The sequence below is a fragment of the Hippopotamus amphibius genome, chromosome 7 (assembly GCF_030028045.1).
Source record: "Hippopotamus amphibius kiboko isolate mHipAmp2 chromosome 7, mHipAmp2.hap2, whole genome shotgun sequence".
Lineage (NCBI taxonomy): Eukaryota > Metazoa > Chordata > Mammalia > Artiodactyla > Hippopotamidae > Hippopotamus > Hippopotamus amphibius.
The window spans coordinates 100452311-100469201 of record NC_080192.1 but is presented as its reverse complement, the minus strand read 5'-3'; the positions used below and the strand labels follow the sequence as shown (position 1 = coordinate 100469201).

Sequence of the window (16891 nt, the reverse complement as noted above, 5' to 3'; positions counted from 1 at the left end):
ACCCACAGTCATGCAATCTATGACTTTATAAAAAGAGGGAGGTAATATCTAAGTGATTTACCCAAGGTCAGGCACTGTAAGGATAAAGCCAAAATTCAACCTAGACTTTAAGACTCTGTGTTTACTATGTCACAGTGATCCAGCAGAATTAACTCTAAAGCCTACCATGAAGGTCTATAATGAAGTCAGATTTATTAACATCAGCAGGTAAAACACTTAACGTACCTTAAATTGGTATTGAAGGCATCTGATAAAAAACCTCTTCCATACTACTAGTCTCATTGGGTCTCTAAATTTATGGAAGAATTTTCCCATTCCACAGAAGTATCTCATGTGCTCATAATGCACATTATCTCAAATCTTCCACAAAGCTTAAACTAACTTTGATAATCTCAGAAATCAACTGAAATTATACTGATCTTCTTCCTTAATCTGGCAAGAAACTAACTATGAGATTCAGTCATATATCCAACTGCTCACTAAACACATTTATTTAGTTAGATATACCATAGGCATGCCAAACTCATCACATTTCAAACTGAATCTGCCTCTAAACCTCTTCTTATTGCATTCTCTACCTCCCTTGGTAGTACTACCATCTATCTAATCTATTCACTCCCATCAGAAGCAGCGGCAGTAATCCATGAGCTTTTACGCTCAATCCATCACCAAGTCTGTCAATATAACCTGTAGAATTTCCCCAAACAATCCCCTCTCCTCTTTCCCTGCAACAGTTAACCTAGAACAGACTCTGATTACTGCCTGCATGGATAAGTACACAGCTGCCTCTCTGTTTTCTTCACTATAGTATTGCCATCCTCATTTAGAACCTTCCTCTACACATACAAAGTGACCTATTAAAAAGAAATTGTTTTGCTGAAAACTAATCTACAGGTGTTCTGCGAGGAAGAAGAAAAAAAAAAGGTCATGCTAAAGATTTATAATACATCTTAGCATCCAAGAAAGATGAGAAATCCTAAATCAAGAAATAGAACTTAAAACTGGAATTTCATAAATTTATTAGATTAGAGTCCTTTCTCCACTTTAATTCTATTAACAGCCCAAAACAAAACAAAAAACCACTCTGAGAAATGCTATTATAAAACAAAATTCTGACTATGTCACTGTTCTTCCTTATAACCCCATCACTTTGCGGATAAAGTCCAAGATCATCAGAACTGGTGTAGCAGACCCTGCCTAACTCTAAGCAAAAGCTCCAGTCTTATCTCTGACTACAGAGTTCCAAACGATGTATAATGCATGTATTATCTCCTACAATGTCATGCCTTTATTCTTTACCCACGGTAGTTCTCTCCTGAAGTATCACACGTCCTCTCAAGCCTAATTTCTCATTTCTCAAGACACACTGAGCTAAAGTAACACTTTATCCAGAAAACTTGCTTGACCACATCAGGTTAAATTATGTGCCTCTTCTCCATCTTATCAAAATGGCTCACCACATCACTCAACATCTTTTACTGAAATTATCTTTTTAAGTACCTCTCTCCTTATCAGACTGAAAGTTACTCCTGAAAGCCTATCCTACAATGTTAGAACCTGATTAATTCACCTTAAACTCCTTAGGACCCAGCTTAGTGTTATACATACAGTACACACCTTCCTCAACTTATGATGGGGTTATGTCCAGATAAACAGTTGAAAATGCATTTAATACACCAAACCTATGGAATACCATCTTAGCCTAGCCTACCTTAAACATGCTCAGAACACTTACATTAGCCTACAACTGGACAAAATCATCTAACACAAAGCCTATTTTATAATAAAGGGTTGGATATCTCATGTAATTTATTGAATACTGTGAAAGACGGAATCGTTGTATGGGTAGAGAATGGTTCTAAGTGTATCAGTTGTTTACCCTTGTGACTGGGAGCTGTGGCTGGCTGTGGTTGTCCAGCATCACAAAGAGTATCATTTGGCATATCACCAACCCGAGAAAAGATCAAACTTCAAAATAAGGCTCCTACTAAATGTGTATCGCTTTTGCACCAGTGTAAAGTTGAAAAATCCTAAGTCAAATTAGGTCAGGGACCATCTGTAGATATTAAATGTCTGTTGCATTTAAACTATTTCCCACTGAAAAAATGTTGCTTCTTGCTTTTCTGTTTATGTACTTTTTCAAGGTAACTTGAAAAGAGAAGACTTGACCATAATACATATACAATTTCATCTAATAAAGCACTAAAAATAGGATATAACTTCCCTAGTACATCTTTGCGAGTCAGTTCTCTTATTTATCTTACCTAAGTTCTATGAACGTCCAAAGAACCCTAAACTTCCCACACTCATCCCCTCCAAATTATACAAAACAGGAAAACAAGTCAGAGGATTTATTTCTTTCGTCACTTGCCTCTACTTGGAAATGTGGAACCCCATTCATACTGAGCATACTTATTTAAAACGTTCAATACTTCACTTTAACTAGCAGCCCATTGGTGAAAGCAATGAAAAACAAATTTAACATTATGTTGACAACTAGTCTGTACATTAGAATTCAAATAAAATAAAAACCACACATTTAAAATTATGTAAAAAGAGGGTTACAGATACCAGGTAAGGAAGGTGGATTGAATATACAGATCTAATTTTACCCTCATTCCCAAACTTACTATGTTGTTGCTGTTTTTTCCTTTAAGGCATAATCTCACAAAAACAGGGAGAACTGGAGAGGCAACAAAACCAAATTTTTGAAGCAGATTTGCAAAGGAATTGCTCTTATGAGCACAGATGCAAAAGAAATAGAATGTCGAAATATATAATATATAATGGAAATTGTATGTGTATATACAAATATATGTATGTATGTATGTTTATCTATTGACCAATTGATCAACATATAGATTTAAAATACTCCATAACCTAACTGGGTTTATTTCAAGAGTGCAAGATTTGTTTAACATTAGGAAATCAAACAACGTAATTAACCACATTAACAGAATAAAGGAGAAAAACCATTTGAAAAATCTAACAGATAAAGAATATACTTGAAAAAATTCGACTTTCATAACAAAACTCTTAGCAAACTACAAACAGAAATAAATTCCATTAATTATTGGTAAAGGATATCAGTATAAGAAACTACAGAGCAAAAATCTACCTAATGATGAAAACGAAGTTTCTCATTTGAGATCAGGAAGAAGACATGAATGCTTGTGTTTACTGTTCATATTTCACAGTTTATTAGATATCCTAGCCAGAATGGTAAGGCAAAAAAAAAAAAAAAAAAAAAAATGAAGAAAAGAAAAAGGTGTAAAGATGGGAAAGGAGGAACTAAAACTATCATTTACAAACAATACGATTATGTTCATAGAAAATTCAATGAAACTACTGATTATTATGAGTTTAACAAAGCCATTAGACAAAAAAAATCATCTAAAAAAATCTATTGGTATACATCAGCAAGAAAGCATAAAACTGAAAAAAAATTACTGCTACATAGAACTAAGAACTGCCAAAATTTAAGTCTGAAAATACCATGTGTTAGCTAGGATATGACTTTGTGCCCCTGAGCTCCAAATCTACTCTTATTACCCGCCTTGTGATAATGGAGGTTCACGCTGTATGCATTTCTCTTTTATAGCTGCATGGTGTTCAGCCCTATCAGTAGAGGATACCATAGCGTTAACTGTTACTAATTCAGACTACTGTTTCCTGCACAACAGTCTTAGTCCACTCTCACCCCAAGGGAGCATTTTCTGCTTGCTCAGTGACTTCTAGGCAAAAGGCTGGAAGAGTCTTCTCCAAGAAATCTGACCAGTCAATCAAAAAGACCTAAAACACTGACATTTGGAGTTCCCCATTATGAGATCCACTCAGGTGACTCTACAATGAAGTTCACAGTTGACAAGCCCCACTCATGCACTCAGAGCTTTCAAACAGCTTTTAATAGCTGACTTTTAATCAGGAGCAGGTAACCAAAGATGATAAGCCCAGAAAAAAGTAACTCAAGGAAATAGAAACTACTCAGATGGGGAAAAAAAGACATTATTAGTATCTCTGGGGACAAAAGAAGATGTATCAATGAAGTAAACTCTTTGAAATTAACAGCACAGTATAAGTTAAAAAAAACTCAACAGGAAGGCTATTAGGAAAAGCTGATGAAACCTACCAGAAAGTAAAGCTAATAGAAAATCCAATGTAGATGATTAAGAGCAGATTTAGACAACTGACGGAAAATTGTGGGTTGAATGGGTTTTAAGTACATCGAAAACTAAGGAAATGAAAAAGTAAGACAACTGTTAACTCTAGGTGGTAACAAAAACTGCAGCAACAAAGGAAAGATAATAATTAACTACATGGCTTATCTCTGCATAGTATACACATATGCTCATCCTAAAAATGTAAACATTAAATACTGACAATCAAAATTACCAGATAACTATCGGGGAAGAACAGGAAGACAGGAAGCATACATGTATATGTGGAGTGGGGAAAAGGAGAAGAAACAGCCAATTCCTCATTATCTACAGTGGAAAGTTAACATCTAATGCCTAAACCAAACCAACAAACAAAAGGTAGTATAATTACAAGAGCATGTAATAATATAAATTATATTATAACATCAAAAGGATCAGCTAACCTTTAAAAGTAGTTAACCCTGGAGAGGGAGAAAAAGGTGGGAAGGAGGCTAGGACATGCTGTTTTGCCTAAAAAGAAAACAAACAACAACAACAAAAACCCTTGTAAACCTAACTCAAACTATGTTCATATACAGCTTTTATTAAAGTATAAACTTTAAAAAAAAAAGGAACAGCTTTCCCACATTATAAAAATAAAGTAGAAAATATGATTTTTAAAAAAAGACCACATGCACAATAGCAACTAAAACTTTACACTTAGGAATAAACTCAACAGAAATGTACAAGATGTGGATTAAGAAACTGTTGCTACCTAACTGGGGGACCTAAATAAATGTACATATAACCAGTTCCTAGACTGTGAACATATCCATTCTTAATTGGATGGATAAATGTAAACCCAATTATAACTAAAAACTAAGTTATTCTAAGGATTATCTGGCATAATAAATGCACAGCATTATCAATAATGTTTCAAAAAATGAAATATTTTGTTAAGTGATAAGCATAGGTTCAGAACTATTATCCAGTGAGAGCCTAACTCTAAATGAAGGCATTAAAGGTGATTTTATATTTTCTTAATTTTGCTTATTCGTATTTTCTCTCTTTTTTTTTAATAGAATCAATGTAGGGGTACTTATAAAATAAATGATGTTATTAAAAAAAAGAAGAAAAGAAAAAGGAAAAAAAAGGCAGTTAATACGTTACTGAGTCCAACAGGTCAGACCACATCACACAGGTCTACCATATCACATAATCTCAGTAATGAACTAAGTTTCTTTGATTTCTTTGATGTCTTCTTGTCCATACCATTATAGGAACAATAAGACAGCCAAGGCGGCAAAAGTATATTTAATTAACCAATTTAAGGGTGAACAAAAATCCAGTACTATGAGTTCTCCAACAAGGACAGCAGAGAGAAAAATGGAAAGAAAGATAATCCAGTAGGTCAAAAAAGGAGCACTTCCTCAGGATCCATACATATTGAGGGTTTTCTCCCCCTAGCATTCTGTTTGTTTTAAACCAAATTTATTTTCTTAAGGTCTCTGTGAAAGAGAAAAAGTTCCTTATTTCCACGTATATATGAACTGAGGCAAAGAGCAGTCATGTGACTTATTTGAAATTATACAATTAAGTCAATGGCTGAACTGTAAACAGAACCTAGGATACCCAACTGCTAGTCTGCTGCTCTACTAATGGATCATGCTCCCTGCTATGTAATAGGGCTGTTCCCTTTAATTACAATTTCTTCATTCACCATCAGATTATCAGCCAGAGGCTTTATCATTAGTTTTGCTCTTCTTGTATTCATGGCACTACTCCAAGAATATGAAATTTACATGATAAAAAATATAAAGACTACTGTTTACTGTATCATACCAAATCTGAAAATTCCAACCAGCGTGACAAGGACAGTTCACTAAGCCTGCACTTAATGGCATATTTATAGGTAAAACTGCAATTTTAACATCCATTTTGGGCTGGTCAGCAACCTGGAGAAAATTCATTTTGTTTTTATAGAATCACGAATGTCAGTGCACTTAAAATCTTACATTGGAGCATTCTATGGTCTCATTAGTCAACAATATTCACATATATGACCTATATGAATATATACACAGGTAGCAGATTAGATACATTCTACAGCATTTTGATATTGGGAAGTAGAATAAGATAAAAATCACAACACTCTTACATTCTATGCTGAAATTTATAAAAGAAAATTGACTGTGTAAACAAAGTAAATATCTGAAAAGAGGTGTGCAGTCACTTGTCTTTGAGAAGCACTTTATGTTTCTTTGGCACATATCACGGCAGCAGTAGTAGCAGCAGCCTTGCCCTTGGTGCTGATTTCTTACTACTCTAAACGCCTCCTCTGAGCCAGAATACACTGGCTGTTGCTGATCATGCTGTGAGACACCTGCACTGGCTACTAGGCTTGTCATGACGCACAAAACCCTACCATCTTCAGCTTGACATTGTGCAAGTTATAATTATTCATCCAAATGAATATGTCAGAGCAGCAGCAGCAGACCTCTCATCAGAGCAAAAGAAAAATACATCAAAACATTATCAACCCAGCAGGAAGACAGGGACCATAAGGAAAATTACCCATTTTTAATATGGATGCCACAAAGCCATGCCTATTATTTTACAAAAAGAAAGGAAAATAAAGATCTTCCAAGTTTAAAGTCCAGAAACACTGAATCCAAAGAGGAAATGTACAAAAAGCAGACAAGAAATTTTTTTAAAATCAATTATATGGAACCTATTTACAATCTTTGAAATGTAAGTTTGTTATTAGATAATAGCAACATTTATTCTGCTTAAGAACCACAACTGTTTAAAAATTGTTAAAAAAGAAAAAAGACAGTAACTCCCACAAGCAGAATTGTTTCCAGTAGGTCAATGAAAAAAGATCATACACAGCAAAGAAGTCTGATGTTGCTTCATACTTTCAAAACATATACTAACACTGCCAACACTTTTATCACGTCTAAAAGACTCAAGAGTTCATACTGCTGGCAGTATCACCAAAATACTTACGATGTACAGCTAGACTCTAATAATAGGCAAATACTATACTTTGAAAATTTTCTACATTTTAGTGGTATATGTAAAAGAAAAACTGAAACCACCCCGGACTTCTACAAATGAAGACACATCCAAATTCTATGAGCATATATAAAACAGGCAAGTATAAATACAATTCCTATCTCATACTTAAATATGAAAAGAAGTCTAACTTTTAAAACAAACTTCAGGAGAATATATTTTCAGAACAAGATATGGAAGATTTTCTCATTCAAGACACAAAAAGCAGAAATCACGAAGAGACTGATGACTCTGAAACATTCAACTTCTGATTGACAAAATATGTCATACACAAAGTTAAAAAACATGCCACAGGGAGAAGATACTTATATCCCATATAACCAATAAATAATTAGTATCCAAAATGCTTAAAATAAAACACAAAAATTTAAGTAGGCAAAGATTATAAACAGTAATGAGTTATCAGTTTTTGATAAGAATTAAGGTCAGACTAAAATCAGACTAAAACTTAGAAAGGATTTGGGAAAGTAGGAATTACTATGCCTTGCTGGGTAGGAATATAAAGTTATACAACCAATTTGGGAAGATAACTTGGCAATGTTTTATAATCTCAAAGAGGTGCATTCCCTACAACCCAGCATTTTCATTCTAGGCATAAACCACACTAAAAGTCTCACATGTGTAAAAGGAAACACAGAAGAATATTCACTGCAGCTCTGTTTAAGTAAAAACTTGTGTAAGAAATTGTGAATAACCATATCAGTAGGGCAATGAATAAATTAACTGGTCAATTCTGGTCAATTCATATAATGAAATGATAACACATTTAAAATGTACTATACAATACATAGATCACGGGTAAATCTCAGAAACAACGTTGTATTAAAAAAAGTCAGATTGCAAATATTACAGAATATGGTATAAACAAATGAAGCAAAAAAGTATGTATGGAGAGCATACACACCAATTCCAGGCAAGTGGTTTACCTCTAAAAAGGCAAAGAAAGAAAGAAAAGAGGAAAGGAGAGAAGGAAAAGAGGGGTAAAGCTTTAGCTCCCAGAACATTTTATTCCTAAGAGAGAGACAGAGAGAGAGATATCTGAAGCAAATGTGACAAAATATTAAGCATGTAAAATCTGAGTTGTGGTTAAAATGGTGTCCAAATTTCTATCTGTAAGAAATTTAGCATAAATTCTTTTTTTAAATTAAAAGAACATGACATTCCAGTTACTACTAATTAATCCTGTATTCTTAGAACACAAAATAGAAAACTTGACATATGATCCAATTAAATCTAAATCTGAATTTGAATTAATATTATAAACACTTATTCCATGCTTATATGTGTAAGGCACTGAGCTGGTGTCAAGTAGGGATACAAAATTTAGAAGAAAATGCCCTCCAAGATTTTCCAGTGTTAAAGACACAACCTAATTTTGCTAAGTGGCAGGATAAGGTAAGCGCTAAACAGTCTCTTAAGGAGATGCAAACTTTCTCACAGATTAAAGTCTGGGGAAAATTTGTATGACTATCTACATCAAAAAAAAAAAACCAGGAAATTCATCAAAAACATATTTTTCACCCTTGGGATTTCAAAAAATATTAAATTATAAGTTAGAGATAGCATATCTGGAATGATTAATACAATCTAGGTACTATGTTATCTCATGATCTCATGTAATACATAAAGTTTATAGACCCAAACAGAAAGTGTATATTCATTTTTTTAAAAAGTATGCAATTTATGTATAATTCCAATTCTTTTTTAAAGAAAATCAAAATATTTTTCTTATACATTTATAACATATCAGAATACCAAAAGCAAATCACAGGCTCTTCCCTCCCCTTTAGTTTGCTGTGTTTTCTTGATTTCCATTGGAAGGAGGGAAACTGTTTGGTTTTTAAAGAAGAAAATGAAAAAAATATTTTTAAAATATATATGGTATGATTAATATTTTACCCTTCACAAGACTACTTAAATCCTGCTAGGCTTTTTTTTCCCCAAACTATCTTCATATACAATTATTACTTTAAATATTATAATTAAAAATGTAAGCAAAAATTTTCACTTGAACTTACAAAAATTTCATAACAAAAATAAGGGTAGCCTCCATTTAGAGAATATTTGTAAAATGTCACTAGGAATTTTTTTTCACTTTGCACAAGAATAGAAAGGTGAGACAAGGACTATGCCTGTCATCATTAGACTGTTCTTTGAATCTAACCACCATTCTGCCAGATCTTTAAAAACCACACACATGAAGGTGGATGACAGAACTATTGATAATCATACCACATTTTATCCACTTAATGGTACAATTTACAATGCGCTTCTAAAAACATTAACTTGTTATATATGACCAATGTATTGAGAAATTAAATTGACAGGAGCAGAAGAATCTCCTATATTTTTCACTCAAAGTAAGAATGTTCCAAAGCATATGCAAAAAGAACACAGTCTAAGTTCAAGGATGCACTAAGCACAAACACTTTAAAACAATAAAAACCGAATAGAAATGGCAGGGTTTATATTTTCAGTCATAACTCATTCTCCTCTGAAAAAGATTCTCTGATATTATGTCTGAAAAATTTCACCCAATTTTTAATCTACTGCTCACTGCTTTATAAAGAGTTCCTTAGGATTTAAATTTAAAGGAAAATTTCTGTCAATAGAGCTTCATGTTGATTTGAAATGAAGCATAAAGATCTACAGCCTGGATGGTGTGTTTGTGTGTGTGTGTGTGTAGGGGGTGGGGAGGGGCAGAAAGAGAGAAAGAGAGAGAGAGAGAGAGAGAGAGAGAGAGAATGGACGTTAACTACTAGGAAATATGAAAGCAACACTCTCAAAGTCCTGTTTATAAATAAATGCTTAAAGAAAACTGAAAAAAAATCACTTTGTAATCTACAATGGCCACTTATAAGTAAACAAAATGTGCTTTTTAGCTACTTAAAATAAATTCAAGAATTTACCTGCGGTGTCCAGGAAACAGAAAATGAAACAGGAAAATCCACAATACAATCTGGTGGTTCTGCAGGGTACTATATAAAAGCATAAAATTAGGTCATTTTTGCTTCAGGGTGACAATTTCCAAAAAACATTTTAGAAAAACTGAATATATTAGGAAAAGTATTATTATAAATGCAAATGTATTATATATATTTTGATTCCACTATTATAGAGATATTAAGAGCTGATTAACAGCCAAGTTAAGCTCAAGAGGTATAAAATTTGGTGATTTGGGGGTGCCAAACCAATCAGTTTTGAATAAAGAGTAATGAATTAAGCCAAAGTCAGGTCAGCTGCTATTGTGATTTAAGGGGTAAACCACACTGAATCTGTTTATCTTTAAAGTGAAATATCGAAATGGTTGATATTTAATTTCCTTTCAGTCTAAAATTTAACCTCAAATAGCCTCAGGCACTATTTAAAGAGGCAATACTTGTTAAAAGAATCAAGAAATGCACAAAAATGAACACATACAATTATCAATTAAAAATATTTTCCACAAGAAAGCATTTAATTTTAGCAAAAAGATAGATAAAAAGAAACAATGAAATGCCTTCTGGCTTATTAAGGGAAAAAAATAGTTTTAAGAAAAATCTTTTCATGGTTGATAAATAGAAAATTAATTCTTCAATAGTTTTACACAAAAAGTGATAGTCACAGGACTAACCAGGTTTCTAAGTTAAGAAAGACAAAAGACAGTTTTTCTTAAAATCAATTTTGTTATTAGAGAATTATACTACATGATTTCTCTAAAATTCACTCTGGATTCTTGAAAGTCACATGTAATTTTTAAAATGCTCATTTCTTTCCATTAAAAAGCTAACTTTACTAAAAAGAAAACTAGTTTTAGGAAAACTCTCTCATTTGAAAATGTTTAAAATACGTTTTAGACTTTCACTTTTTCAACCTCTTATTTTTAACTACTTCGTTGCATAGCAAAAGAGTACAAAAAATTATCACTATAGTATTTGTTACAAACATCAGCCCATTTGAAATCAATGCTTTGAAAAGAATTAACATTTAGTTATAATGACACGCTGGCTAAAAAATAAACCTATCAATGTACACTCTGAGTGATGGTATCTGGCTATGCAGAACTGATAACACAAAGGCAAATATATAGGAAACCATATTAAAATATAACAATGCTCTAATTCAGAAGGGAAAAAAAGGTCTGGATGAGATTACAGAAGAAGCCCTATTTCAGACAATTCAAATTATTAGATGATGTACTTCAGATTATAACCGCTGCAATCACTGAATAAACAATTTAAACACATTTTTTTTTAAACAAGTCATGATTATCTCAAAGTAAATGCAGGCAGAGACCTTGGCTTCCTCTGGTTTCTAGCTCTGCTAGCTAACTTGTGACCTTGGACAAGTCATTTAACTTCTATTTTATATGTAAAAATGATGGAACTCAACTAAAAGCATTGTAAAACCTCTTTTCCCACTAAAATGTTATTATGCAAAAATAATAATGCACACTTAAAACCTCCTTGGGTGAAAAATGGAATATTTACTTCACCTTGAGTTACTGCTATTTATCTGCTATTGAGCTGACCATGAACAATATCAACCCTCTAACTTAAACAATCATCAATCCAGTTAAGTGTATGAAACACTTACGTGTTTACTGTATACAGAGTAGATAACCCAAGTAAAGTATCTGTAACTTTGGAAGTTATTAAGTACATACAGCACTTATGTTAAAAGGGAATATGATCCTACATTCAAATAGGGCTCAGGGTAGTAAATGGCAACATATGTACTGATAAAGAGATCCACAAGGAGTTAAAAAAGCATGTTATAATAAATATAATATGATCCCACATATCTGAGATAACATTCAAATATATACTTTAGGCGTAACTATGCAAACATACAAATATGTATGTAATAAATTAGACTGATCCATAGGTAGGTGACTTTACTGTTACTGTCTATTATGCATTAAATATATAGAGAGTGTGTCAACTACATTCACACTCAAGATCAATGCTGTTTATATAATAAATGTTACATTACTCCACTGAACCTAAAAAGCACAAATTTATGCACTTCTGGATAACAACATGAATTATGCAATAGCGTCTTAGATATTCATTTTTGGAGTTGTTTGTATTATAGTACTAACTACAACATAGATAACTAAATACAATATTGTAAAATGACTATCAAAATTCAATCTTTTTGAACAGTAGGTTATAGGTATACATAAAGCCACTAGAGACTAACTGCAAAAAGCTTTACTTTAGAAATCTAATTGACAGTAACAATAAAAGCTCCACATAAAGAAATAAATTGAAAAACAGGTACAGTAATTAATAATTTTTAATTAATAGTTTTTCAAGTCTCACTTGAAACAATTCAATCAAATCAATAACTATAAGAGGATATAATTATTATATAATATATAATATGTATTTTTATATATTGACAATAATGTATTTTTGTCACAAACAATATTTTTTAGGCTCTACAGTATACTTTTCTAAGGAAAAATTTAACCCAACCCAATTTGTGATTGGATCCCTCAGCAAAAAAAACACATACAAATTGCAGCAGATTACAAAAACAGCCATCAGAAACAGAGTGCCCAGCCTCTGAAACGCACCTATGATTTGTTTTTCAAGTAGTTATGATCTTTGCCAAAGCTAAGGAAGCCCGGGGCTACTTCTCTTTTAAAGAGAACACAAAAATTTTATCTCATGGTTTTGAATGAACTGTAAACATTGCATAAAAATACACCTATAAAAATTACAAAGTTCAACTGTTTCTCATATTATCTTTTTGATTTATATAATTACTTTTACAAGGGATGTCTAGACAAAATTGGTATTGTTTCCTTTGTGGGTTTTTGGAGACAGTGAGGTAGAGTGGCAGAATTGGGAGAGTATGTATTCAGGAATAAAAACAAATGCACTTCTTTACTACATATCAAAAAATATCAACTGAAAGAAATAGAGGTTTATGTATTTACAAAAATAAGCATGTTATAAGGTTTATCAAAAAAGGAAAAAAAGAAAAAGCTTGACCCTTTAAAATTCAGTTTGGATTAAGATTTTTGCATATGTACTTTTTTTTAGCTTTCACTGTTTTTAACTGACAATCCCAAACATCTAAAAAACAACTTTAGTTTCTATGAAAACTGAACTAAATGGACAATTAAAGACTCTAATAAATTAGACCAACATAAGATTCATTTAGTTTCAGCCTGTCTTCTTTTTTTAAACGCAGATTTTTTTTCTTCCTAATTTCTTCCCAACTCAAACAAAACTTTCTCTTCTCTCTTGCCAGGGCATCCATAACAGTGCTTCACAGCTATCGATGCTGCAAAAACTGACACTTGAAAAAATTCTCAAGAGAAATATTAAAAGTATAACCTTATCTACATTGAAAAGTTGTAAGAAAAAGCATACAGAATGGACCATACTAGTGGCTACATATCCTCCCTCTCAATACTACCAATAATGCCATTAATCAGAATCAATAATAAAATCTCATAGTTGTAGTTATAAGCAACGTAGATTTGAATCATTACCTCTTAGTAAGTAGAAATGACTGCAAAAATGAGGCTATTAAAAAAAATAATCAGGATAGGATGTATTTTAAATTTTTCATTTTGGTCTTCACAGCAGCAAAGCAACTTTTATCAATGTACAAAATATAAACAAATAAAACTTTGACAAAAATGACAGAACCTTTGCCACAGGCAGTATATGACCTTTGGAAGGATAAAGGCAGATTTCTCCTTGATCTTAAAAAACACATCTTTAAAAATTAAAAAGGAAAATAAAAACTTTTTCATTTTCATTTAATAAAAAGTATTCATCTAAGTTATTTTACAAAGATTTCTATCCCACTAAGTTTTTCTCAAAACTTATCACATATAAATCTTGAAATTATACATAAATATTCTGTGTGTAAGAAAAACAGAGAATGAGTCATTTCTCAATTTGTCTGATACAGAGGCACTATAAGATATCACTTTTCTGTGTCACCCAGTACCGCTTTATATATTAATTTTCTCTCGTGAAAAGCTTAAATGCCAGACACATTTTTAAAAAGGACAAACACAATTGATCTTTTCATCACTACAATCTTGTGAAACAGAGTTGATTGATGACTCCTAGGGACAGTTAAAAAAAAAAAAGTTAGATGACCTGGTTTTCTCAAATTCTAATGTTTCCCCAGTGATTACGAAGTAAATGATTAATATCCTGAATTTGCTTATTCTATTAATTTCTCAAAATTCACAATCTATAATTAAAAAATAAAGATGAAACAGCTATCTTTTGTGCCAATAAAATTAGTGAGTAGTTATAGACAACTATCCTGTAAGGGCTCTATAAATAGGGATGTATAACCTTTGCAAAATTTTTAAATATGGAAGTAAAAAAATTTCAGCCAAGACAACAATAAAAAAGTATGCATATGTGTGTGTCTGTGTTTGGGCGGTGGGGGAAAGTCAGAAATACGAACAAAGCTAATGCACAAAAGACTTTCTTCAGTAGAACTTTACTTGGAATAGTGGAAACTTCCAACTGTTTTCTACATAGGATGTTACAAAAATAACATTATGGTTCTTTGAGGCTGCCAAACCTTATTTGTAATATTTCTTTACTATAAAGTCTGTATTTTGATCAAATCTGAACTAAAAGAGTGACATGAAATTATATCTAGGCTTTGGGAAACTCAGTGAATAAATTTTCTGAGGTGTTCTAAAATAAATTTTTTTTTTAATTAAAAAAAAATCTTTTTAATTTGGCCATGTCATGTGGCATGTGGAATCTTAGTTCTCTGACCAGGGATCAAACCCACGCCCCCTGTTTTGGAAGCACAGAGTCTTAACCACTGGACCGCCAGGGAAGTCCCCCAAAATAAATTTTTTTAAATGTCATACATATATTTTTTAGAAGCAACTAGCACTCGTTTACATGGAAAATATTCACAGAGCTCATTTCACAAAGTATTTCCTGGCCACAGTAACAGTTTACGAAGCACATACCTTCGCCTTCAACTTGACAGTGATTAGATGCTCTCTACCAGAAGCATCTTCGGCTTTTAACTTGATGGTACTAAAGCAAGTATCCACATACACAAGCCTGGTGAGTAGAAGGGAATGAAAGATGATCACAATCAGGAGGGTGGAGCTTGGGGGAGGGGGAGGTTGGAGGATGGTAGGATTTGAAATGAAAATATTTGCTATATTCCTATTAATCCATTACAAAAATTAATCAGAGGAATTTCTGCATGCCATCCCATTATGCTGCTATAGATTTACTGCCGTTAATACACCAGCCCAGTGCTTAATGCAGTCATAGATCTCTGGATTATTTACAATGTGTGTCAAGGCTCATGCTGTGGTCAGTGAGCACTATGTTTTGGTTTTCCATCACCGGAACCTTTGGCACACACAGCATGTTCCTGTCAGACTCTACTTATGTACACATTAAACTTCCTGTCAAACTCTTTGATCCATTTCTGTAGTTTCATACAGTATGAGACTTTTATGCTTCCTTTATTTGTTTTTCTCCTCTATGAACTTCTCCTTTATTATCAATAATGTTACTGTACAAAAACCTGGCTGATATTAGTTCATGTACTCAAATTGATCCTCTAAGGAAAATGCTGTATAAGCACAGGTACAGCCTGGTCTCCTAACAATAAATTTTCTTTTTGTGCAATATATAGCTCTTGACACTTAACCTGGGCATGTATTCAAGATGACAAATATTTTAAACATATAGCACAAGCACAATTGTTTTGGCTTTAAGTTGCTCTAAATGCATGAATTTTCTACAATGGAAACCAATATCCTTTGAAATATATCATTCTGTAAAAATATGGTCCCTTGAGTAGCATAAGCTACTGCCAAAAAGGTTCAAATTTAGCAGTATATTTACTAGTGAACTGGCCATGTGGATATTTTTTGACATTTTTACAATACCATTCTCTTGTAAAGATAAAAAGTAGCCTAAGAGTATTGTACAACTTATCACCCAGACTGATGGTAAAACCTATTAGAGTTCAAAACTAACATTAGCCTCCTAACCTAGGACACATTTTTTTTTTACACTACACGCTGTTTAGTCACTGGCCAGATATAATGGTAAAATGGGTCAATTTCAAGAAATGCTGGGCAATAAAGTTGTGGAACACTATCTGTAATGAAAAGCAGATCTAAATCTGAAGATACATATCTTCAATAATAAAAACTAAAGCAGAACAATCTTTATCAACAGAAAAAAATTTTATCATAATCTATAAAAAAATACAGTCTTAGAAAACAAATGAAACTAAAAATTATTCTAAAAATGTTTATTTACATAAAAATATCAATGACTCTATAGTTATCATTATTTTCTTTCAGCTCTATTTGTACACGTCTCAAATCCCCCCACCAAAAATCTAGAACATGAGACTTTATCACGTTTTATCAATATTACTGTAAGATTTAGATATATGGACATCCGACTCTGAAGTCATCAACACTTCAGATTCAAGATGTTGAGATGAGCATGTGCATTTATATCCTCTCTCCACTGACACACAAAAAAGGAATTTTAAAAAGATATGCATAAACCCACAGTTATAAAAAGCACAAGAAGGAATAGCACCAACCAGAGCAAATTTTCAACAAACTTTATAAAAATGTAAAGTGGTTAGAAGAGCACTGACTGATGAAACAGATTAGAAGAGAGAGAGAGAAGGCTCCAGGAGGGAGA

General features: G+C 32.5%; 1 protein-coding gene across 3 annotated transcripts in view; it reads right to left on the bottom strand.

Moving 5' to 3' along the window:
• The window catches only part of FANCL (FA complementation group L), a 94476-nt gene that overhangs the window by 46597 nt on the left and 30988 nt on the right, over positions 1-16891 (bottom strand). For all 3 annotated transcript variants that reach the window (XM_057740642.1, XM_057740640.1, XM_057740641.1), the window contains exons 6-7: positions 15172-15268; positions 10124-10192 (exon numbers count right to left, since the gene is read on the bottom strand). In XM_057740642.1, the coding sequence (XP_057596625.1) occupies positions 10124-10192; positions 15172-15268 (166 nt within the window). The remainder of the gene's footprint in view (positions 1-10123; positions 10193-15171; positions 15269-16891) is intronic.